This window comes from Podarcis liolepis (assembly GCF_965112155.1).
Source record: "Podarcis liolepis genome assembly, chromosome: 6".
NCBI lineage: Eukaryota > Metazoa > Chordata > Lepidosauria > Squamata > Lacertidae > Podarcis > Podarcis liolepis.
The window spans coordinates 72,618,856-72,644,319 of NC_139559.1; the positions used below are offsets into that span (position 1 = coordinate 72,618,856).

A 25,464-nucleotide genomic window follows, 5' to 3' on the forward strand; every position below is an offset into this window, starting at 1 on the left:
GATCTCATCTTTTCTAGAACGTGCCTGTCCAATTTAGGACAGGCACGTTCTAAATTTAGAGTCCAATTTAACTCTAATTAACAGGAGAGCCTCTGCTTCTTAATGGCAGTGTTGGAGGGTGTGACGAAAATGTTGGTTTTGCTGGACAGGTTGGATCAACAAGTGTTTCTCTTTTCTTTCCGTGCCAGCAAATGGTTAACGAATGGCAGCCTCTGATTGGCCGTGGTTCCAGGAGGGTTATTGGAGAGTGAGAGTTGGTTAAGGTGGGTTGGAATTGAGGTTGGGAGATAGGTAGGGAGACAGGTTAGAAGACAGGTTGAGGTATTAAGAGTGAATGGGGAAAAGAGTTGGTTTTGGAAAAACAACTTCCACTCTGAGCGTACATTGTATTGTGAAGGACAGTGTGTGGTGTCCTGTAGGAGGAATTGACCGGAAGTTGACTGGAAGGCAGATGTTGAACCAGGAGAAGTAGGAGTTGAACAGCCTACTTGGGACTCAAATCTAGTCTGGAGGGGAGAGATTCTTCTAAGGAAAAGAAGATACTCCCAAACCCAGTAAAGGGAGGGGTGTGGAGAGCCCTTTGGTCTATTACTTAAAGTACCTCAGGAGCAGGATTGTTAAAGAGGTGGATAACTGAAAGAAAGTATCACCATATAAAGGAACCAAACCTATAAAGCAAAAACAAATGAGGACAAATTAAAGTGAAATTGCACTGTATTCCTGAAGTAACCTAAGTTTAATCCATTTGTGTGATATACTATCTTGCCTTGAATAAATCTTTATTGTTTATTTAAAGAATACATATCTGGGACTCCAACTTACTAAATATCCCCTCACAAAGGTCCCCCGCAGGATCATCTGGGTTAGAATTTTAAAGGAAAAGAAAACATTCGGGTACAGGGTTGTACAGTGAGGTAGGGGCAAGTTATCTAAGTGATAGCAGATCCAACAGCATGAGAGGGAAAAGCACCATTGCTCCCGTTGAAGAGCGTTTTCGGCAGGTGAAGTGCTTTTGCATTCAGCATCTCCCTGCCTCTCGCAATCCATGCCAGAGCGAGAGCCAGGTACCAAGACAAATTGTGAGTGAAGCCCATTCCCCCTGTCCCTGGGGAAAATTTGCATGGATAATTCCCCTCAATCATCCTTGTTTTTCCTTCACCAACGGTCTCCCGCTGTCATGGGAGCTGCTTCCATTAAGACAGGAAGAACCGGAAGCCAAGGGGTGCCAAGGCTTTGACCACGCAAGGGACCCCAGACCTTCACCCCAGGAAATAAAGAGAAGCAGAAAAACCTACTTACAGTTTACACATGGTGGACAATTCTTTCATGAAGATCCCCACCTAAACTATCCACCTAAAATGCCCACCGAAACTTATACATAACCCTGGTTGTTTCTCTATATACAGGTATGCAGAAAGACACTTAAAAAAAATACTAAAATAAAAAGCAAAATATTAAAATAACCAAATCAAAATTAGAAAACGCAAAGTCAGAAAACAAAAACAAACCAGAACAGAGCCTGCTTCTCTCACGACTAATACTCCACACTTCCCTTTCTCCTGCTTCCTAACCCACAATGGACACCTGCGGTGGTTGTTTTATAGGCCACCAACAAGAGATGTCATAAAGGAGGGTGGGTCATGGTTTCCTTGGCAACAGACCCACCTTGACCCTGGGTCTATTGTGCCCTTCCTGAACCAGGATGTTTGCCCAGAACTTTGAGGCGCCTGCTGTCTGGTCTGTAGCTTTGCCGAACCATCTCTCTTTGTGGTCACCTCTCCTGTCCTCTCACAGATCAGATTATTCCTTATTCAGCAACATTTCTAAAGGGAGACCATCCCAATGTAGAAAGCGCATAGCTCCCAAGCTTAGGGATGTCCACAGCACAAAGTGATCGGCTGGGAATGCCCCTGTGTGAAAAACCCTGGAGTGCCACTGCTGGCCAGTGTAGAGACCTGGGTTCAAAACCTCACTCAGCTGTGAAGCCTACAAGAGCCAGAAGAACTTTGATTTGCATCAGCCACGAGCCATAGCAAGAAAATAAAATAAAAAATGTATTGAAGCTAGAGGTAAAAACTTGACTAGACAAAAAACATTCTGGAGCTTTACATCAATAATCAAATACAGTGGTACCTCAGGTTACATACGCTTCAGGTTACAGACTCCGCTAACCCAGAAATAGTACCTCGGCTTAAGAACTTTGCTTCAGGACGAGAACAGAAATCGTGCTCTGGCAGTGCAGCGGTGGTGGGAGGCCCCATTAGCTAAAGTGGTGCTTCAGGTTAAGAACAGTTTCAGGTTAAGAACGGACCTCCGGAACAAATTAAGTACTTAACCTGAGGTACCACTGTATTAGATATTATTCTAATTGCCCCTGCTAATTTTTTTGCAGTTTTTGCTGTCACCTGGTTATCTTGCGAAAAGAAAGGGATACAGTAGCAATGGTTGAGTGGAAATGGATAAAATAAATGTCTGCGAAATTCCGGACGTACGGAAGCCCATTTCGACAGTGCTGATTTCCATAAAAGCAGCTCCTTAACAGCTTTGTGGGCAAAACGGAAAAAAGCTTAACAACATTTCTGTCCAGAAAGCAGTTGTTTTTAAGTTTTTTCTTAAGGAAACCCCCAAAATTGTTGAGTTTTGTTGTTGTTTTTTTACAAAAACACCAGGACAAAAGTGCCACCTTTCAGAAATTCCCTCCAGGTGTCAATTTCGCCTTTCAAATCCCAGTAATGTCCAGGGGAATCCAGATGTATGGCAGCCCTAATGTAGGGTGAAAATGAGATGATAGCATAATGTTAGAAGAGATATGGGCCAGATTCCCCCTTCAGTTCTTTCACTTTGCATCATCTGAGCCCCAGGATACAGCTGGTGAAAATGATTTTGTTCCTCTTAGAAGAACGTGCTTATTAAAACAAAAGAATAATAATAATTGCGGTGTAATCCTAACAGCCTGTGTGGGAACAAATGGAAAATGAAAATATTTATGAATCACGTAATGACTTTAGAGTCTTTGATACTTTCAGGAAGAATCACACCGGCACAAAAACACATTTGAATAAACCTTTCTTGTTAATATGTGCAACTGCTTAAACAAAGCAGCAGCCCAGCAGATGCTGACATGGCCCTGTCAATTTTTGTTTTCATCCAGGAAGTATTTTAAATAATATTCAAAGTAGGCTTAACATCTGTGATTACTTGGTTTGATTACTGCATTCCTAAGATAATGGTTTTCAAAATTGCATTTTCCAGCTGAAGATTAAAGAGTTACTCCTGAGTTACTTTCTCCATTCTTTAATAAAATGCGACTCAATCTATCCTCAAAAGGAGAGCATTAATATAGAAAAGGCTTACTGGCATTTGATTAAGTGTTATTAGTAATCATTTAGTATTCTCGTTGCTTTCCCAAGCTAACCACCTCTGTGTATACTGGGATGCAAACTTGGCTTGCAATACAGCTGTACTAGAGGAGGGTGGAAGGCAATGTTTTACTTGGGAAAAGAAAATGAAAGATATGAAAACATCCCTGTGGAAACTTTTATTGTTTAACTTTATCTCTGTTCGCTTAACACAGCCTGTACTTGAATTCTGGGGACGGAAATACATAAGCCAAACATGCACATATGCACAGTGCTTCTTTTCTGGGGGGACGCAGGGGCACGCATAGCCCTAAACATTTTTTGAATCTAACGGGAGAAGAAACTAAAAAATTTTTAAAAAATAGTTTCTTCTCTAGCACGGTGAACCATCAGTTCCGTTGCTACCCCCAATGGCAGCCTTATTTCCTGTCATGGTGTTTCCTGAGTCTCAGATGGAAGTGAGCGTTTAATGAGAGTACCCCTGAACATTTTTAAAGAAAAAAAGTACTGAAGAAGAAGAAGAAGAGTTTGGATTTGATATCCCGCCTTTCACTCCCTTTAAGGAGTCTCAAAGAGGCTAACATTCTCCTTTCCCTTCCTCCCCCACAACAAACACTCTGTGAGGTGAGTGGGGCTGAGAGACTTCAAAGAAGTGTGACTGGCCCAAGGTCACCCAGCAGCTGCATGTGGAGGAGCGGGGAAGCGAACCCGGTTCCCCAGATTACGAGACTACTGCTCTTAACCACTACACCACACTGGCTCTCTGCATATGCATGTCTGTATATATCGCACTCATGGGTATCCATTGGGGTGGGGTGGGGGGACACAGTCCCCTACCCACCCTACTCCAATGAACCATAATACCCAAATTCCCAGCTTTCATTTTAAAAAGAGAGTAAGTATTCAGAACCTATAGGAACTTTGCCTCGCAGTGATGACTTTTCTCACGGTGTATTGCATAGGAGAAAGCGATGAGAAACAAGTCTTGTTAAAGTCGTTAACAAAAGAATCCAGGGAAATCTTGCATTTTATTTCCCTTGATAAAGGCAATTGCCTGAAGAGCCAAACCCTTAAGATTTATCAGCAAACACCTAATTGCTGAAAAATATGTAGAATCAACAAAATACCATTTAATTTAATTTGGGAACGTGGGCGACCGATTCACAAGTTGTTTAGTATTTGAGGCGGATGGAGGGGGGTGTCTTTCTACTTTAATCCCAATGGTTTTAAATATTTCTATGGCTGTTAAAGACCCAAGTGGATAATCTACTACTAATAAGGACAATTGCTTAGATTTATCACCCCTTTGAGATCTTGTTAAGGAGCTTTTAAAAATTCCTATTGAGATGAAAACAACAATAGGAACCTTAAAAGTCAATGGGGGATTTAATTAAAAAAAAAGTAGAGAGAGAAGAGAATCTGCATTCTTATAAATTTTGAATTTAAACATGGCTTTCGACGATGGTTTAGTATAAAATTAAACACTGGATTATTTGAGGAAATAAGAGCTGATTAAGAAATAGTAGGTAATGCTTTTATTTACGGCCATTACTTGCAAGAGTCCAAAAGATTATGTCCGTAGGCTCCTTAGATATTTGTGAGGATTCATTTTGGGCCATTTGGAACATTATTTCAGACATGTGGACCTAGCTCAGTTATTGAGACACACAATTAAAGTAGACAAATCCATCCTAGACTGGGCAGGAACCAAAGAAGGACCAGTTTCTCACAGGTGCCAGTTTTAGCTCCAAACCCAAGACCAGACTGAGAGGCAGGTTACCCAGTGCCTGCTTATGGTACCAGACCTGGGAGGCACCAGGATCAGAGGGTACCTGTCAAAGGCTTTCTAAACTATACACTCAATAGCCAAAACCAAAAACAGTATGATTCGCTCTGAGCCTGCAAAGCTGACAACACTAGCCTATGTGTGACCACTGTTTGCATTTATTCACATGAAAATTTACAAGTCACTGCTCATTCAACAAACGGTGTGACTTGTTGTAATCTACAACTGCAAATCTGTCTTCTTGCAGGACAGGAATCAATCATGCACCACAAGACATGGAATGCACAGCTAATACAATTTAAAAACCCTAAGATATTCAAAAGTTGAATAAAGCGGGAAATGTGGGATAGCTTCTCTCATATAACCAACATACTTAAGTCTAATTAATACATGAAGGGGTTAATACCATAGAGTTAAGCTGTCCTGCCAGGCTTAGCTATGTCGACTTTCCTTACCTTGGGAGGAAATGGGTAATCAAGCCTATTGTTCCCCTCCCAGTCTACCTGAGAAGCTTGTCCAGCTCAACCACATAGCTCTCACAAGGCACTCTTGAGTTCCTATAGCAATAATTTGAGAACTTTCACCACTTTGCAAGTAAGCCAAGTTTTACTGCCTGTGCAACTTTCTGAACATGAACCTGATGTTTGAAGAGTTTGGAAGTAAATCATTTTAAACTTACCAAATGTGTGGTCTTTTTCTATGCTAGGGCAAGAGGGAAACTTCAGAAGGCACTTGGAAGACCATATTTTAAAGGCCTAACAGCCAGTCTTATTTTCATGCTTTACTTTGCTGCATGTTTTGTGGTTTTAAATCTGTGCTGGGGTCTTCTCACCAAGGAGTACTCGCCCCAAACCTGGATCCGGGCATCCAGGAATTCTCCTTTACATATACCTTGGGTTAAGAACTTAATTCGTTCCGGAGGTCCGTACTTAACCTGAAACTGTTCTTAACCTGAGGTACCACTTTAGCTAATGGGGCCTCCTGCTGCCACTGCGCCACCGCTGCGCGATTTCTGTTCTCATGCTGAAGCAAAGTTCTTAACCCGAGGTACTATTTCTGGGTTAACGGAGTCTGTAACCTGAAGCGTCTGTAACCCGAGGTACCATTGTACCTACTGTATTTTTTTTCACTGAACCAATATTTCAGATCAGGGGCGCGGACTTATAAAAAATATTGGGGGGACCCAGGAAAGCTCATGAAAAATAAATAAGCTCATGAATATGCAGATAAAGTGGCGCCGCCTCCTCGTGAGCGAATAGGGGAGAGCGTGCTGCGCCTATTAATCAGCTCCGAAGGAAATTGGGTGGAGCTTTTGCTCGGGAGGGAGGGCAGGAGGCATGCAGCCCGACCCTGTGCATTTTGGGCTGGGGGAGGGGTGGCGGTGGCGCTCTGCTGGAGGGGAGCCCGAGATTATTGGGGGGCGGAGCCCCCCAAACGATTTTTTGAGGGGGCTCGGGCCCCCTCAGGCCCCATGGAGTCGGCGCCTATGTTTCAGATGTGTTTCACCTGGAACATAATCTTAGCCCTGTCTTGCTATGCCAGAGAGGTCTGCTCCTTGGCTCTCCTATGTACTAGCATTTTAATTGTTTGTTTGTTGGCACAAGTGCGGTGATAATAAACTTTGAGCTGGCTCTCATGCTTTAAGACACAGGGACTTGAGCGTTTTCAAAAGGAATGTGAGAATTGAGGCTTCGGAGCCAGCATTCCAAAGTTTTCAAAACACAGGAGCAAGCAACCAAGCAAGGAGCCAAGCGGTATACAGTTCAGAAAAATCATCAAATTGCGTCCACAACTCCTACAGAGATGGGGAAGCTGCAGTGATGGTGGCCGGGTGGTGGTGATAGTGAAGGAGCATCTCCTTGCCTCTCCATAGCTGCCTCAGCCAGTCTCCCTCTTTGGGCAGCTTGTAGAGGTTGCTGGAGAAGAGGCAAGGAGGAGAAGAGGCTGCCATTGCTAAGTCCCAGCTCCTCATGATGTGCTGGCTCTGACGGGCAGGTAGAGGAAAGGGTGGGAAGAAAGGTAGAGCGAAGTGGAAGGAGTCTTGCTATCGGTCTGAACTTTCCCGGTGGTTTCCTTAAAAAAGCCTTTTGGGGAGTCCTGGTGTTTACTTTTTGAAACACAGCGGTACCTTGGTTCTCGAACTTAATCCATTCCAGGAGTCCGTTTGACTCCTGAACCTTTCAAGAACCAAGGTGCGGCTTCTGATTGGCTGCAGGAGCTTCCTGCACTCAATCGGAAGCCCCGGAAGCTGTGTTGGACGTTCAGCTTCCAAAAAACATTCACAAACTGGAACACTCAATTCTGGGTTTGCAGCGTTTGGGAGCCGATTTGTTCAACGACTAAGAAATTCGGGAGCCAAGGTACCACTGTAGGGCAACCCAATGCTTTGTGCATCCGCATCTAACCTTGACCCTTTCCCAAAAATTATTTATTGGTGTGTGTGCATGTGTATGTGTTTGTAAATCTACCAAAGAATTAAATAAAATCGGGATTAAGGGTTTTTCTCAGGACAACGGAGGGCGTGTGTGCTGTGTCCCGCCAGCGTAGTGATGCTGGCACTCGCCCTTCTTCTGATAAGAAATACTCTGCGAGAGCAGAGGACAAAAATGGTGGGGGGGGTCAAGAAGGGCCAGTTGAGGGGGGAGTGAGAAATGTCCCTATTTTCATCTGAGGAATGTTGGAGCATATAGTTTAACTCCCTCAGGGTTCAAAGGTATTTACGCGCCCACAAGCATGGTTAGGATTGCAGCCATCTGGACCACACAGTTATAAATTCACACAGAGTCTTCTGGGGGACAGGCCACAGCTGAGAGGCAGAGTATCTGATCTGCTTTGCAAGCAGAAAGTGTCATATTCAGTCCCCAGCATCTACCTAGAGATGCTCCAGATATCCTCTCCAGAGTTTGCTCCCAGTCAGTGTGAAAAATACTAAACTAGATGAGCTAGTCTCATCTTCCAGAAGGAAGCTTCCTATGTTCTGCTTTCAAAAGAGATGGAGGACCGCTGAACACAACCCGTTTTTTGAAAACAGGCTGTGCCTCTTTAAGTGCTCGTATTAGGAATAGAAACAAGGAATGATCGCTTTAAAGGGGGGGAGGGCTTTTCTGCGTGTGTGTTTTTCCTAAAGCAGATGGAGGATTTTTCCGCGTGCCTCAGGCTGGAGGTTGTTAGCATAATTAGAAGGGGAAAATGTCCAATATGAGACCTGTATGAAAGCCATATTAAAGCACTTAGTGTGCAGTGCATCATGGGGTTTGTATTCCTCCTTGACCTTTTAAATAAATATGTTCTGAAATCTCCTGCTGAAATCTGTATGCAAGCACAGATGTTTACAGATGTTAGCCAGGACATGAAACAATATTACCAATGCCGTTTCCTGGCAAAGATTCCTCTCTCATTCCACTTGTGTCGCAACTGGGAATATGAATGCAGCGATGATCTGTTTTCAAAACCTTTCGGCGGAGGAGGGAAAAATAAAGATGCTGCTAGGAAAAAAAGGAGGGAAGGGGCAGGGAAGAGGAAAGGAGGCCTAAGAAGACTGCCCCCCCCCCTTTTGCTGCATTTGCCTAATAAACGTTCTGAATACACAGCACCTTGCAGGATAACTAGACCCAAATGTGCATTTGTTTGTGTTTGCAGAATGCTGATCAAAAGCTTTACAAAGCGTGTGATTTTTCATAAGTGAGAAATAATGCCAGATGTAAGGAGAAATTTATGGTTTTACTCTCCCTGCCTCTCCCAGACATGGGAAGTGTCAGGCCAGCTTTACAGAGTTACTTTTCTTTGGAAGAGAGCAACTGTTGCGGTTTGTGGAGCTTTCACGATATCGGTTTATTTACCAGGCTGAGCAGGCCGTTTGCAGGTAGGCATACAGGCAGGCAAGGCAAGATTCAGACAGAAGCAACTGCCCCACTTGGCTGCAGTGGGGGGGAGAGTGCACTTGTGCACAACTGCCCCAGGCCCCAGCAAACCACGCTACGCTACTGTGTTGAACTAGTTTTGACTCTGCATGTTAAGAAAAGAACATGAAGGGTGTGGCATTGTCTATTTGAGGTCTCCCTCCCTTGCATAATAGGCGAACAATTCTCTTCTTATCCCCCCCCTACCTGCCTCTCCAAAATAGCAGCTGAAGCACCCCAGGAACCCACGCTCTAAAAGAATACAAGAATTTGTCTGGCTTAATCCACTCTGAAAGTCGAAGGCCTGCTAATGTCACCCACATCTGTGAAACAGGAAGGTTATAACCATGTGTATATTGTTAACAGGGTAAAACAGATTCATTTTTAACAGATCCAGTTCAGAAAAACAAGTCATTTCGGAAGGACACAGAGTGGCTCTGAAACAGATCAGGTTGCTTCCCCAAAGCCACAGATACAAAGCGTGGTGTTTGGTCGGTGGACACCCAGCTGCATGCCCCGAGAGGTTGGTGCAATGAAATTCAACACAGGAAGGAGATGGGTTTCCATCACACCTTTGGGGCTACCCAGCTTCTAACCCCTGAAAGTTATAGCAGAGTTTGTTCTTCCTTACATTTAGTAGCAATCAGGGTGAGAGTTCAGCAAGATGATTCGCCTGGCAAATTATTCAGATCGGATCCCAGCCTTGCAAAGTGACAGGGCTGGCAGGGTGGAGGGAAAAGGACACAAAATCCATGCGCCCTTCCATCTTAGCCATAGTCTTGCTTTGCATGGCTGTTGCATCCTGCACAACGGGCAGTTTGCAGGTAGGCATACAGGCTGGCAAGGATTCGCCCAAGGGCCGTGTTGGCCAGCCAGCTCCCCCTTTTATGAGTGAGCAAGCAGCGCAACATAGCCCCGTTTGGCTGCAGTGGGGGGGGGCATGCACTTGCGGTGAGTGCATTCGTGCATGCCTGCCCCAGGCACCAGCAAACCACGCTATGCCACTGTGTTGAACTAGTTTTGACTCTGCATGTTAAGAAAAGAACACGAAGGGTGTGGCGCTGCCTATTAGAGGCCTCTCTCCCTCGCCCCTTCCAAGCATAATAGGCAAACAATCCTCTTCTTATAAAATCCATATGCTACATGCTATAGATCAAATCTAATCATTAACATTGTGATGGTTTGGAATTCGGCAACGGGTCAAGATACAGCGAGCAACCGTGCTTTAAAAAGCTGCTGGGGCAAGCTGTACAAGGCAGAAATATTACAAGTGCCAGAAGCCTAGTACTTTTCTGAACCAGGTTAGACAAATGCACTTTGACTCACTCTGAGCTGCCGCATCCCAAAATGTACATCAGTGGAGTATTTGCAGCCGAATCCAGAAGGAACGAGTGACTCTAACATCACTCCCATTAATGAGAAAAATGTCAGCCTCCAAGTGCTACATTTTTTTTTTGCTCCTGCTTATCAGATCCTTCAAAAAGCTGATAACTAGTCTTTATAGATTGTGAGAGTCAGATATAACTCTGAATCTATTATTTTACAGGAACCCTCGGGGTAAACTTATCACCTGGAAAGCATTTTACATGGACAATTTGACTTTCATGCGGAGTGTCATAATGTACCCAAGATGGAAATCTAAAATAAATTATATGGCATGCAGCCTTCCTGGTGCAGGAATTTATTGTTCCCCCACTACAATAATTTTGAAAACTGTATCCCTTAAGCTACAAAGATGTGAGATATTATTAACTGCCTGAACTTTAAGAACACTCTGATTGGCTGATATAAAATATAGGGGCTGGGATTAATTTCTATGGAACCACAAGCTTATCGCAAACTGTTTCTCAACCATCTAAACTGCCAACTTTATCTTCTTGCAGGACACAATGTCCATTTTATTACCATCCTCCCCGATGTATGCTGGCATTTCGGGAAAGCTGTTCCAGGAAGTGAGAATGTGTCCAAGCCTCTCTTGACAGGGTTGTCGGAGACAATTGTGCCCCAGAGAGAGCAGGCAGCAGTCGCACGCCGGTGCCTTGTCTTTCTTTTATATGGCTTCAGCCTCTCGGCAACTCTCCTGACTCAAGAATGCATCATTTCGGGCTGGCAAAGTTTGAAGGATGTCGGTTTCATGGCTCACTCTTTCCCATCACGTGCGCTTCTGTTGCCACCTAGTCTTCCTACAGCACCGTTGTTTGCAAAAGGAACAGATGCTGCTGCTGCAGAGGGAACATAGGAATCTGCCTTAGATCACCTTTGTAAAAGGCGAAAGATTTATACGATCTGAGGTGAAACCCTCTGATTATTTGTCCATCTAGCCAGGTATTGTGGCTGCCCAGAATCTCAAGCAGAAATCTTCACCACCCCCTGTTACTTGATTCTTTTTACTGCAGATGCCAGGCATTGAACATGGGATATATATATATATATATATATATATATATATATATATATATATAGTTTCCAAAAGTTTGCATACTTTACCCTCAACAACACATTTAATTTATCCATCGACTTTCCCATCCCCCTTCCATGATGTTCTATGTTTATTCTTTAACGCTGTGTATTTTACCTTTTAACACTCAATAAGATAAAGGTAAAGGGACCCCTGACCATTAGGTCCAGTGATGGCCGAGTCTGGGGTTACGGCGCTCATCTCGCTTTATTGGCCGAGGGAGCCGGCGTACAGTTTCTGGGTCATGTGGCCAGCATGACTAAGCCGCTTCTGGCGAACCAGAGCAGCGCACGGAAACGCCGTTTACCTTCCCGCCAGAGCGGTACCTATTTATCTACTTGCACTTTGACGTGCTTTCGAACTGCTAGGTTGGCAGGAGCAGGGACCGAGCAACAGGAGCTCACCCCGTCACGAGGATTCAAACCGCCGACCTTCTGATCTGCAAGCCCTAGGCTCTGTGGTTTAACCCACAGCACCACCCGCGTCCCTTAACACTCAATATATACATCCTAAATTATTAGCCTCAATGCCTTTCCACGGTTGCTCATATTTCAAATCCTGCTCATGTTTTCTTGCAGTTATAATAGTTCTTGAGATATTCTGCAAAAGCTTTCCAATCCTCAAAGAATGTTTCGCAATTTCGATTGCTAATCTTTGCTGTTAGCATGAGCCATCATTTTAATAAGCCCTTCTTCCTTCGCTGGAACCTCATCTTGTTTCCATTTTTGAGCATATAAGATCCGGAACATGGGATCTTGTCTCCGTCACTGAGCTCCCAAAGGGTGAGAGAAGCACAGAAGGAAACAGATGTTCTGATGTCTCAGCGAACAGGTGGCAGTTCCATGCGGAGCTGAAGGCTGCATGAGAGCAGTGCTTAGATGTTGCTTCAGCAACTCTCGCCAAAAGAGGGGCTCCGTGGCTCGCTCTGCCTTTCCTGGGGGCCCCAGCGTTCTCCAGTCTACTCCAACAGAACAGGGGAGACACCTCACAGAGTCCTCTGAATCTAAAGAAGTCACCACGACACCTCCAAGCATGGTCTCCACCAGCTCTTCTTGCAGAAGTGCTTCCAGTAGGCTTCTGGGGTCAGCCCTGAAGGGGCTTCTGGGGTCAGCTCTGAAGGCAATTCCCTCTCCGGTACTGAACCCCCAGCCCCATCTTCAGAAGAAGGGGAGTCAGAGACTGGGGTCATCATGACACCGGGCTTCCTTTCCTCTACCTGCACCTTTCCCAGACAAAATCACCTTGCCAACAAAGGTCTGTATAGTTAAAGCTATGATTTTCCCAGTAGTGATGCATGGAAGTGAGAGCTGGACCATAAAGAAGGCTGATTGCCACAGAATTGATGCTTTTGAATTATGGTGCTGGAGGAGACTCTTGAGAGTCCCATGGACTGCAAGAAGATCCAACCTGTCCATTCTTAAGGAAATCAGCCCTGAGTGCTCACTGGAAGGACAGATCCTGAAGCTGAGGCGCCAATACTTTGGCCACCTCATGAGAAGAGAAGACTCCCTGAAAAAGACCCTGATGTTGGGAAAGATGGAGGGCACAAGGAGAAGGGGACGACAGAGGACGAGGTGGTTGGACAGTGTTCTCGAAGCTACCAGCATGAGTTTGACCAAACTGCGGGAGGCAGTGGAAGACAGAAGTGCCTGGCGTGCTCTGGTCCATGGGGTCACGAAGAGTCGGACACGACAAAATGACTAAACAACAACACATTAAATATTTCTTATTGTCACAATAATTCCTTTTGGTACAGTTGCTTTTTTATGGATCTTCTCAGTAAGTACCTGCATAAATATAGGTAATATTATTATTATAGTTTATTTTGTGCCCCCGGTGTGTGTGGGGGGGCACACCTTTACCATCCTAAATCCAGTTCTGTGCAGATACATAATGATCGCCTTTCTTGAGCCATTAAAATAAATATCCCTTTGTGTTTTACATATTAGTGTTGAGAGGTATATTCTGGAGATTGAAGAGGCTAGTTAATTTCTTTCTCTTTCTTTCTTTTTGCCTCATCTAAATCACAATGTTTCTCTCACATCACAACCTCTCAGAACGAGAGATAAGGAATATTCACAGTCAGGCACACCCCTCATGCCTGTTCCTACCATTTTTTATTTTTTTAAAAAAGGCATAGATAGTTGACCTAATTTATTATTGGGGGGGGATGTGTGTGCACGCATACTTAAAAGTGATAGTTTAATTAATGCACATTTAAAAATACATATTATTTGAGAGGGTAAAATTGACACTGCCTACACATATTTGGAAGTGTGATCATTCGCTACCACTGACATGCAGGAGTTGGGTGGGGGAGAGACAGAAATCACACAATCTGACCTTAATATGTTTGACTCTCCAGGCTTTCACTGTAGAAATGTATATTTTTCAATATTCCTCTCTGAGCTGAAATCATGTCATTTATATGCAAATGAGTCCACATTCTGCAGCTGTTTCTTCTCTGCTGAAGCTCTGGGAATTATTTGCACTTAATAAAGCCTCATAAATAGGTTTTGCCTTTAAACAGGTGGGGGAGTAGCAAATCTATCATATCTATTTGCCCATTCCAAGCTTCTTTCGTATTTTGAAACTTATATGCATCTTTTAATAGAAAGTTTCACAGTTACAAGAGAAACACAATTTCATTTATCCAAACAAAAGCATACTTCCGTCCGTTCCTTTTGCCATCGTCTGTGGCGAGACTTCTTCTAAAAACACAAGAATAAATGTTGTAATGTTTTGCACATTTTACAAAGAAGAACCGGCTTGTTGTGGGTTACAAAAAGGATTTCTCCTAATCCACCTAGATGGTAACCTTCAGGGCTTTTAAACTTTTTTTTTGTAAGGCAAGACATGAGCCACCTGAATGGATTTTTCCTGTACTTACTGCTTGTTGCAGAGCTTCAGAATGGGTGTTTTCTTGCAGATGTCTTCTGCCGCATGTTCTTCACTCCATAATAGCACGTTAGTGGTGGATTTATTCTGCTTTCTTAGTTGTTCTGCGGTTATCCCCCGATTCAACCACATAATAGCTTTCCACTAGGGGCAGATGGGGCTCAACAACCTGGCAAGGTAGCCCATCTGGGAGAAGGAAAACTCAGAACCTAAACTTCCACTGCCTTGTGGGATATCTTTGGGTGTAGAATAGGCTAAGGCGTAAATCCTATACAAATCCAGAGTGGAGTCCCTAAGATGGTTGGATGATGCCTTGTATGCCTCCTTCCGGCAACTCTTGCAGCCATTCTGGTGCCAAACGTATTGCTCTGCTTTCCTTTGGACCACATCTGCGAGGCTGAGAGGCGGGTCTTGTTGTCTGGGCAGCCCTGAACCTCCAATCACACTGCCCAGGCTTGTGCCACAGGGAGGTCGCTTTGGTGCTGCTAACACAGCGGTTTGACTTGACCCCTAGGTGGGAAGGGGACAGAGCTGTGACTGTCATGTGGCCTGCCCTATTTTCCAGGGACAGTTCCGGATTTACAGAAGCTGTCCTGGTTTCTGATTTGATCCCAGAATGTCCATATTTTCCTTTAAAAGCTGAAGGTAAAGGGACCCCTGACCATTAGGTCCAGTCGTAACCGACTCTGGGGTTTTAGGACATCCCTATTTTTATTGGAGAAATGTTGGAGGGTATGGTGTTATGCGACCGCCTAGCCAAGGCGATAAGTAACGATACAACCTTTAGAAGACATCTGAAGACAGCCCAATATAGGGAATTTTTTGAAGTGTTTAATGCTTTATTATGTTTTTATATGTGTTGGAAGCCACCCAGAGTGGCTGGGGCAACCTAGTCAGATGGGTGGGGTATAAATAATAACGGCATCATCAGCATTATGGAATAAGGTAAAGGGGCCCCTGACCATTAGGTCCAGTCGTGGCCGATTCTGGGGTTACGACGCTCATCTCGCTTTATTGGCCGAGTGAGCCGGCATACAGCTTCCGAGTCATGTGGCTAGGACGTCCCTATTTTCCTCGGAGAAATGTTGAAGGGTATGCATTTGCCCCCCGAGCCTGAGCTCTGCAAGCCCTGATGGAAGAAATCACTAATCAAAGGCGGGGGGTGGGGGGGAATAAACAGTAAGATAAAAAAATCACTTCTGAACACATGGTACAATGCAATGTACGTTCAAAGGCAGAAGAAAACAGCACTCACGTAAGCTGTAGGAACTTAAGTTACATTCTCTTTGCCTCTTTATATACATTGCATTCAACCAGTATGATCAGAAGCAATTTTGCCTCCATTGTTTTAGTTTTGGTTTCTGTTTTACACACAGAGTAAAATCCTCTTTTGTAAGATTCTGGCCGTTGTCTACCTTGTACCTACAGCACCACTTCCAGGTACTTAACTTTGCAGGAATACTAGCAAGTCTGGAGCAGCCATATTAGAATTGGAGGAATCCCAGTTTGTGGGTCTTTACTTCCAATTTCAAAAACAAGGCACCATTGTTAGTATCTCAGCTCCAGTCAGAGATACCTGGCCTCCCCCGAGGCAATTGAGCGAGATACTGTGTTTACCTTCCGTCTGCGACCCCCGGCAGGCTAGGTAAACAAACCGGCGATTCTTCTCATTAGATGTGAGAAAGAACACACCCTCTGCTTCTCTGCTTCTCTCCCTCCCTGCATTCTCCCCAGGGAGGGGAAATGAGACAGACAGGAGTCCTATTTACATGTTTTATTCCTGTCATTCAGCAGTACATAGAAATGCGACTGCACCCTTCAGACTCCGTCAGAAGAGACACAAACTCCTCCCCTGTACTTCCAGCACAGGTCAGATGACACACTGAGCTAACATCCGGTGCTCAGTACAGAGAATAGGCTCCACCTTTTCCCCAACAGTACATCTGCAAAACATAACATCCTGTTTTGCATTCCAACCATCTGGAGCTGGCTTTTGCCTTGCTGCTTTTTCCTGACAACCATTTCCCCGTATCAGCTTCTTTCTTCGCTTTCTCGTCTCTAGCTGGCTTCCTGTTTCTTTCTTTATGCCTTGCCATTACCCCTCAAACACTCTCAGATGCATCAAATGCGAATATGTTGAACAAAATTACCATTATCTCTCCATTGGCAATTTCCTGTTCTTGTCTTCTGGTCCTCACTGCCTTTGTGCTCTTTTCCTTCTCTTATAGCCTAGGGCTGCCATATGTCCGGATTTTCCCAGACATTACTGGGATTTCAAAGACGGAATTGACGTCCAGGGGGGAATTTCTGAAATTCTGGATCTTTGTCCTGGATCTTAGGCAAGTCAATCAAAAACACACGGTTTTGGGGAGTTTTGTTTTTTAATAGGCACACCTTCTAAAGCGTTTCTCTTGAAGGATGCTCTACTAGCAAAGTTGAAAGTGGCATCTGCAGGGTCAGAGACAACCCTGAAACAGCAGACAAATGGCTCTGATACCATGCAAAGTCCATATGCTGAACCACAGTAAAGAATGGAAAGGTCCATTGTGCTATGACTTGGAGGTAGGTACTGAGCTTGGGGGGGGGGGCAGTGCCTCACATGCCCTAATGAACTGCCACTGTCTGTAGGTACGCTAGGATAACATATTACCACACTGAGGGCCATGATGTTTTTATTGCGACAAAAGCCTGCAGTGCCAGATTCAGTTTGGGACAGGCCCACCCTAAGGCCGTATTTGACTAGTACAGATCAACCCAAGGCAGAGAGCAGCCTGCATTGGTGTGAGGATGACCGAGTACCTTGGTCTGTGTTTCCCAGCTTTTCATTCTAAGAAATTCTGTGTAGACATCCACAGGGCGGAACTGCAAAAGTGCAAAGGAATATCCTGCAGCAAATATAGTTACCTTTGCTTTTTAAAATTTGCTTTAGAATAATACATGCCTGTAACTGGAAATACTAAGTTTGCTCCTTAATTTCCTTTGATCACCACTTTGAACTTCATACTGTAAGCTTTTGAAATACCATTACAGAAGATAATAATAAAATAAAATTGTGTCGTGTGGTTAAAATTGTGTGTTCCACTGCACTCATGAGCTTATCCAATGTGTGATATTGTATGCTTCAGTGTGTTACTGGAAGCATGTCTAAGCAGCGAAAGCAAACATATTTTTTTTATGGCAGGCCTTTTCGGATCTTGATTTTCAAGAGCAGAATAAATATCCCCTCCCCGGCCTCCGCAATTCCATGTTCAGGTGCAGATCTCATCAACCTCACTTTCTTGTTTGAAATCAATATATCTGATAGGACAAAGAAACATGTAAGGCAGCTGAAATAAAATTAAAAGCAGGTATCAGCATGCAGTTTATTACAGAGACTCAGACCAGTAAGATGGTAAATATGACTCCTGCTATATTGAATTTTGCTTTCTCTACTCCATTATGAGAGAAAGCACAGATATAATGCAAATTATATAGAATCTTCTGCTGAATAATGACTGTAGCATTCTACTATATCACCTGAGAATTGGTTGCCCTATTCCCTTTCTTTCTAAACAAAACACTCCCATAGTGTTACATTTCAATTCAAGAAGTAAATGATATCAATGATTTAAGCACCTTCACTTGTAGTAATTTCCATTGGAGCCAGATCCTTGTCTTTTGTGTGTGTGTCATTGAATTAGAGTAAAACTGTTTGCTGAATATAATTAGGATGGAATCTACACACATATAACAACACTGTGAAAATGCTTTTTAAGAAGAGTTTTGAAAAATACACTGAATTTGGCATAGCTCACTCTCACCATCTAGTGTCAGATTTGTATATTGCACTTTACAACACATTTGAAATGTTTTATTTGCAGCCGTATAGCTGAGTCCTAGGTCTTTTTAAGACCCAATGAGGGCCTGATTTCATACTTAAAAGCCATAATTTATGCCTTTATCATCTCAAGGGTTGACTGCCACAATGTGCTCTGTGTAGGACTGGAGAGAGCAAAAAGGGAGAGAGCAAGGAAGGGGAAAGGCCACCGGCAATGCAGTGCAGCTCCCCCCCCCCCCCCGTATGCAGCCAGGAGCAGCGAGGAAGGGAGCGGCTTATATTCGGGTATTTTTTCTTTTCCCCCTCCAGTTTTAAAGGTGCGGCTTATATTTGGGTGTGGCTTATATTCGGGCCAATATGGTATAAGGCAATTTGGAATATTACCTTCAGTAGTAGAAGCATATTTTTATGCACACTTTACCCTAATATACTAGGCTGGAGAATAACAGAACAGACCACTGGAACAGAAAAAGATGCACTTCATGTGCCAGTACAACAGAAGATTGTCTGAACACATCAGCTCCCCACATGGTCACAATGAGACAGCAAGTATTGGCAGCCATGACATGCATTACAGTGTGAACCAATCTATGTACTCTGCATTAGGGCATGCACACACAAACCAACAGCAGTCTCAGTGTCTGCCTGGTCCCAGGAGGTGGTCTACCTGTGCCACATGGCTTTATTGAAAAATAACATCTCTTCTGCAGTGTTGTCTTCGGTGCCAGACTTGTGGAAACTGAGTGTGCAGAAATGGCCTTATGAATTTCAAAGGGTATTTTATGGGAGCAGTTTCTGTGGAATGCACTGCATGTCAGTATAAACTAAATACTTTGAGGGAGCCATGCTAATGGGGTATTTTATCACCTTTGATCTTGATCAGGTATCACAATTACTTCAAAACCAGAAAGGCAAGCAATTGGGAAAAAAAACCAGTGGATGTAAATATAAAAACTTCCTTTGAAAAAAGACTTCAGAATATTTTTGCTTCTATTAAAATTTTCAAACCAATTTTATGAAAGGGAAATTAGACTTTAAAAGAAACATAAAACTGCCATGAATAAATTATGCAAAACAAAAATGACAAATCAGGTAAGCTAATGGAGGGAAAACCTATCTTTTTACTGTGTGTGGGGGGGTGTGTGCCCTAGAGATTCTGTGCTAGTAAAAGAACTTCTGCCTGATGAAACTCATCTTCTGAAAGTGTGAAAATATCAACAATAAATAAGTACAGTATAGGATGCTGATTTACTGTGAGCAAGGCAAAAATAATTCAAAATGATTCTTTGAAGTGTTGGGCATCTTTGGACACAATTCACCAGAAATTTTTCTATTCAGACCCCAGCTGGGAGCATAAACTTCCTGGTGGATTGTGCCCTTAGTCTGTGGCTAAAAATGGAAATTAAAGTCTCTTAAAATCAAAAGAACAGTGGAAATATATTGTAAAAAGAACTGAAGCTATTCCCCAAAGTATGCAGGACAGATTATTGATGAGCGGCATATGAAAAATGAAGGGAATATTAGACAAGGAGAGAATGTTATAAGAAGAAACTTTGAATTTATCTTTTGAAAATTAATCACTTTTAAGAGTGAAATAAAAACATTAATAACTACTAATCCTCTCCTTGGGCAAGATTTAATTTAAGAGGAAAGAGAAAGTAACTCGGATAATAACTTTTTCCCCCTCCAAGATGTTATCAGAAATAATAATAAAAAGAAACTAATTCAAACTTGTAGAATATGGATACTGTAGTCCTTTTATTTTATCTTGGGCCCAGGCAGACATTGATGATTGTTACAAAATTCGGAGTATACAAGTAATCAGAACAGTGGGTCACTAGGCTGCTCATTTTGAATTGGTCAATAGTTTCTGCAATGGTGGGACAAAACCTGATATGTTGCAAGCCATTTTATAAGCCACTCCTGGGACCAGGGCCAATAGTTTCCACAAAAGGAGGAAAGGAAAACAATCCACATGCTACAATTCCTACCTAGGACAACTGGAGGAAAAAACCATGCATTTAAGTCTAACTTGCAATTTAAGGTAAATTTATATATATTGACAGACCCAAGTGAAAATGTCTATCTTGTTTCCTTGGCTATATCATTTGCCTTGTTACTTTGGTATGTACAGTGGACTTTTTACGACCTTGAAAATTCTGGTTTTTATTTTCCAAAAGGGTTGTTTATAGACCTTATGGTCATATAAACATGTCTGAACATGTAACAGCAATACATTTGTAAGTTTCAGGGAATGGCCATCACATATTTATTAACACACTCTTAGCAGTGACATAATGTAAGACTTCAGCCACTTTTCTTTGATCCACTTATAAAACTACCACAGAATAATTTCTGTAGTTTCCTGTAATGCTGTATTGTACCAATTTTATAAATAAACAATGGTGACATAAGGAGGTGCTTCCCAAAAATGTTATGTTTATAGCAGATTCACCCCTCAATATCAACTTTTTGCTGTCACAGAGTGCTGCTCAAGGCAGCCCTTAGTCTTGGGAATGCATGGAAATGCTACCAGAAGGAGGAGCGGAAAAAACCTCCAGGTGCACCCATAAGATCTGTCTACATCTAAGTTTGTTTTCTACTGCTCCAAAGGGTAGGACCCAAACCAATGGGCTGAAGTTACAAGAAAGGGGATTCCGATTCAACATCAGGATGAACTTTCAGACGGTAAGAGCTGTTTGATAGTGGAATGGACTCCCTTGAAAGGTGGTGGGGTCTCATTCACTGGAGGTTTTAAAGCAGATGTTGGATGGCTATCTGCCATGGATGCTTGAGTTGATATTCCTGCATTGCAGGGGGTTGTACTAGATGAGCATCAGGATCTCTTCCAACTCAACAATCCTATGATTCTATATTTAGCCTCATCAGTTTACTGAACCCAGTTCTACGTGGTGAAATTTCTTTTGGAAAAGCCTTTCCTCATCACAGGAGGGGAGGGGTTGTGAGCGGGAGACGATTCCCGCGCCACGCCCCTCCCTGGTTGGACACCCAATAGGGAAGCTCAGCGGGAGTGTGGCTTGCTGCTCAAATGCAGCCGCACCAGCCATCCCCACCATTGCACACACATTTTCTTCGAGTCACCCACCCTCCACTCTCTTTAGATTAGCTGTTCCCGAGACTTTGCTATGGACCTCTGGTTGGTCGCCCTGTTTAACCAGGGGGCCTGGTAGGAGTTTTTTTCCAATTGGCTAAATTGGCCCGGCCTCTTGGGTTTTTTCGCCTACCTCGTAGCAACCGTCACAACTTTTGTGGTATTTGGCGGTTAGGCATTGGAATGTGTTGTTAGTGTTTCGGGGGGCAAGGTGTGGCCATCGCCTTCCCCGACAATTTTGGGTATTCTGCTAAAGGAATCCGGCGGTTGTGGATCCTGTCCGATGCCCGTGTGGCGGGGGGCCATGGCACGACCCTCGGTGACATCAGGAAGAGAGCCTATAGTTGGATTAGCATCAACAGGCTTCCCCTACTGGTGGTTAACCCCTCCTCAGACTCACCCCTCTACGAGTGGGTGGAGTCTAATGTTCCGTGGTCCAATGCCTAAGCCAATACAGTCTCACATGCTGTAATCAATAAAGTTGTGGCCTTTACCTTACCCATTAACCTTACATTCTGTGTCCACATGTCTTTATTCCCCAAGCGGGGATCGGGTCCTCGAATCACAACCTGGACCCAATTTCTGCAGAGCTCTCGGATGGCAAAAACATTTGGTTGAATCCAAAGGCTCTGTTCTACACACAGAAGGAGAGCTTTGCTCACTGAAAGATCCCTTTTGCTCTTAGAAGACTTTTTCTGTGAACTGAAATGCCTTCTATCCACTGAACAGACAGATTCTGATTATAGTACTTAAAAGAAAACAGAGGTTGCAAACTAACTTTATTCCATTTTATTTTAAAAACTCATTGTTTCACATAATGTATAGTCATTATAAAATCAGTTTAATGCGAATAACTGCCCAATAAAAAAAATCCTACCAAGAAGATATTTTTCCAGGGATAACACAGGCATTGTTCACAAATGTATTTACCTAGGAAATGCATATTATACGGATAATCTTATTTCCAAGAATAAGACTGGGTATAATTTGAAACAAAACAAATAGCTTGGCTCAAAAACAATCCCCTTTAATAAAAGGCTTGCAAAGGGCTTTATCTTCTGCAATATTATGAACAGAAACCTCATGTAAACAAAGTTATTTAAATAACTATTAAAGATGCATTCTACATTAAATACTGCAAGCAAACCGTATAGTATTCTGGTCATTACTGTATGTAGCAAAACTGACTATTAATGAACTGCTATACATCAAAAGTAGAAAATCCAGACGGGGTATTTGAAGATCTCATCCTCAAAATGAGTGCTTATGCTTCATCACCAGCAATGCACGTTTGTTTCCTGGTGTTAGAAAATGCCATCAAATATTCCAAGGTAAAGCTTAATTTGGTCATCATCAGAAAGCTGTTGCCTAGGAAAAAGAAAGCACCAAAGAAACATTTCGGTTTACTATACCAAACCTTGTAAGATCAGATTGTTTTATCTGCAGCACAATATATAGTGCTATTAAACCAAACTGTTGCATTAGAATACAATTATTTGCAAAGAAAGCTCAAGAAAGTTACCTGCAATCTTATGACCTTTCTGAAATATCTATCTAGATACAATTATGCAGACTGCAGACCAAGCCCGGGCAGTACCTTCACAAATCATTTCCATTACCTGCGGTCAGCCTCTTCTGTCATTTTCTTCTTACTGATAAGAAAGTTCTCCTTTCCAGTAATTTGGCAAGAACCTGAGGTTGTAATCAACCGTACAGGTTTCGGTTTTTGTGGGAGATTATATTCTTCTCGAAAGCCAAACTGTAATGCAAAAATCACAAGAAGAAATGTGGATTTCAAAGCAAGTGGCCCTATCATTCCAAAAGTGTAATTTACACAAGGAATATCACCTACATTTTATTGTCGTATTGTGGGTATTATTCAGAATGCCAGGTTAAAGAATTTACAAGCACAGGTTTTAAGACTATATAAGATTAGGTTTAAGACACAATGTGTTTGTGCTAGCAAACAAGTGATTCCAAGCAACAATCATTAGTCTGTTGGAAGCATGATAAACTGATCTGGAATATTGCTCTGTACAAACATGGGTCAAAGCCAGGGTGGTCTGAGATGTTTTGCTACTCTAGGAAAAACATTTTGAGCAGACACACAAAATATGCATGTCAGCATACATACAATGAACAGATAATTAAAAAGCAAGATGATCAGATATCTACTTTCACTTACAATATTTTTATTGCCATATTCAGCAAGTGGTTTCACACTTGGTGGAGTTAATGACGGAGAGGTGGATTTTGGCAGGCAGATATCAGGTTTCTCTTTAAATATGGAAAAACTAAAAAAGAAAAAGAACCCAAAGCAAAATTAAATGTTTGGAAATGAAACCAGAAAACGAGAGGTTATATAGTTTAAAGGTGTGGCAAGACACTGGTAAAATGAGTGATGCCACCCTTTTAGGGCACTTTTATTTTTAGCATAGAAAATATTCATATTCTGGGAAGATGTAGAAAACACAGACATTCTTTTTATATTTACCCATATTTAGGACATTTCTGCAAAGAGCTTATTTACAACAGCCCCAGATCACCAAGAAGATACAGCTTTCATGGACTACAACAGCATGTGCTGGTCTTCAGCTCAGCCGAAATAGATAAATGTAAGATCACTGTTGACTGGGCAACCTACATGGTAGGTTCCATATGTTGCCCTGTAAAAGTACCTCTCATGTCTCTCTGGACACTTGCATGCTGAATCTTTCTCTAAAGCACAGAAGTAGCTGTACAGAAATGTTCCACACCCACACACCGTTTCCATAGCAATTATCCTCTACAACAGGGGTGGCTAACCTGTGGCCAACCCTTCAGGTGTTGCTAGAAGCCCAGCCACCATGGCCATTGGTCAGGGATGGTTGGAGCTGTAGCCCAGCAGTATCTGGAAGGCCACAGGTTAGCCACCCCTGATATAGAATGGTGTGCGTGCTCTAGGAATGTTTGGTTCTGAACGGTCCTTTCCTCACATATTCATACAGAGATGTGAATTCAAATTCCGGGCTTAGGTAACAAATCTCAGTGACCGCCAGTCCCCTTAAGTGACTGTGGGAACTGGTGCTCACTGGGCCTACTTGAGGTGTTTTAAATGCTCTCACTCACATACCAGGCTGCTGGCGAAGGGCTTAAACAGAAAGCCCTCCCAGATGGGAGCAATCAAGTTTCCTGAGCCAGGCCTTGAAAGATCAGTCCAGAACATCAGGTGGAGTTGGCAAAAGATTGGCCTGAGGAGTATCTTTGGTTAGGCAGCTGTACAGAAGGGCGCAAATAGAGACAGAAGCAGAGCATCCAAAACCAGGACCGGTCCCACCCAGCGCATCATTGCTCCACTAAGGGCAAGTCTCACACTGTTAAGTGTCCTCCAGTAAAGTCCATTTCAAATGAAGGCGTGCAGGCGAATGAGAAGCCTTGAGCAGCTGGCACACCAATGCAGAACAGGATTCAGATTCCTCTCTGAATCACTGATTTTAATTGCAGTCTAAGGATCAAGAGCCCAGAAACATGTCTTTGTCCTCAGGGAGGTCAGCAAATTGTTCCCCTTTGGGCTGTGTTTGAAGTGAAGACTGCTGGTGTTCTCTTCATTGAAGACACTTAGGTTCAACAGTATAATATACTGCTATTTAAAAGCATTCCCATCATTGAACTCTGCACATTGCAGAGTCCATTTCCTTCTCTCCAGAATCAGATGGGTTTAAACAAGGCAGACCCTTAGTTCTCCCGCCTGTTAGGATCTGGGCTTTTCCAAATCTTAAAAGGCATTACCCTGTTAGGACTTTTTTATTAGGAGCAAGAAGGAGAAAAAAAATGTATTGAGCAGCCCTATGTATTTGAGAAAATAGAAGAAACATACTATACAGACACAGCTACATTACGTAAGAAACTATTGCACAGCATCACTTTGCAAAGTTTTCTGAATCAATAAAAATGTGTTTCCTCATTATTCAGGGTTTTCCATTTTAGTGCCCTTAATCCAAAATTCTTGTAACAGTTTGCAGGCAATGATAAATATATTAGGATTGGCTCTGCCACTGCACCTGGATGGCGCCAACCTGCCTCCCTCAGCCAGGTAAGCAATGCCACTTGGCCCTGCCAGCTGCTACTGGATTGTGTGTACGCACTATTGGCACCG

General features: G+C 43.1%; 1 protein-coding gene across 2 annotated transcripts in view; it reads right to left on the reverse strand.

Moving 5' to 3' along the window:
* Positions 1 to 22,103: 22,103 nt before the first annotated feature.
* Positions 22,104 to 25,464, reverse strand: part of HFM1 (helicase for meiosis 1) — a 53,323-nt gene continuing 49,962 nt past the window's right edge. For both annotated transcript variants that reach the window (XM_083510913.1, XM_083510912.1), the window contains 3 exons: positions 23,515 to 23,623; positions 22,949 to 23,088; positions 22,104 to 22,697 (listed from right to left, as the gene is read on the reverse strand). In XM_083510913.1, the coding sequence (XP_083367039.1) occupies positions 22,634 to 22,697; positions 22,949 to 23,088; positions 23,515 to 23,623 (313 nt within the window). In that variant the 3' untranslated portion in view covers positions 22,104 to 22,633. The remainder of the gene's footprint in view (positions 22,698 to 22,948; positions 23,089 to 23,514; positions 23,624 to 25,464) is intronic.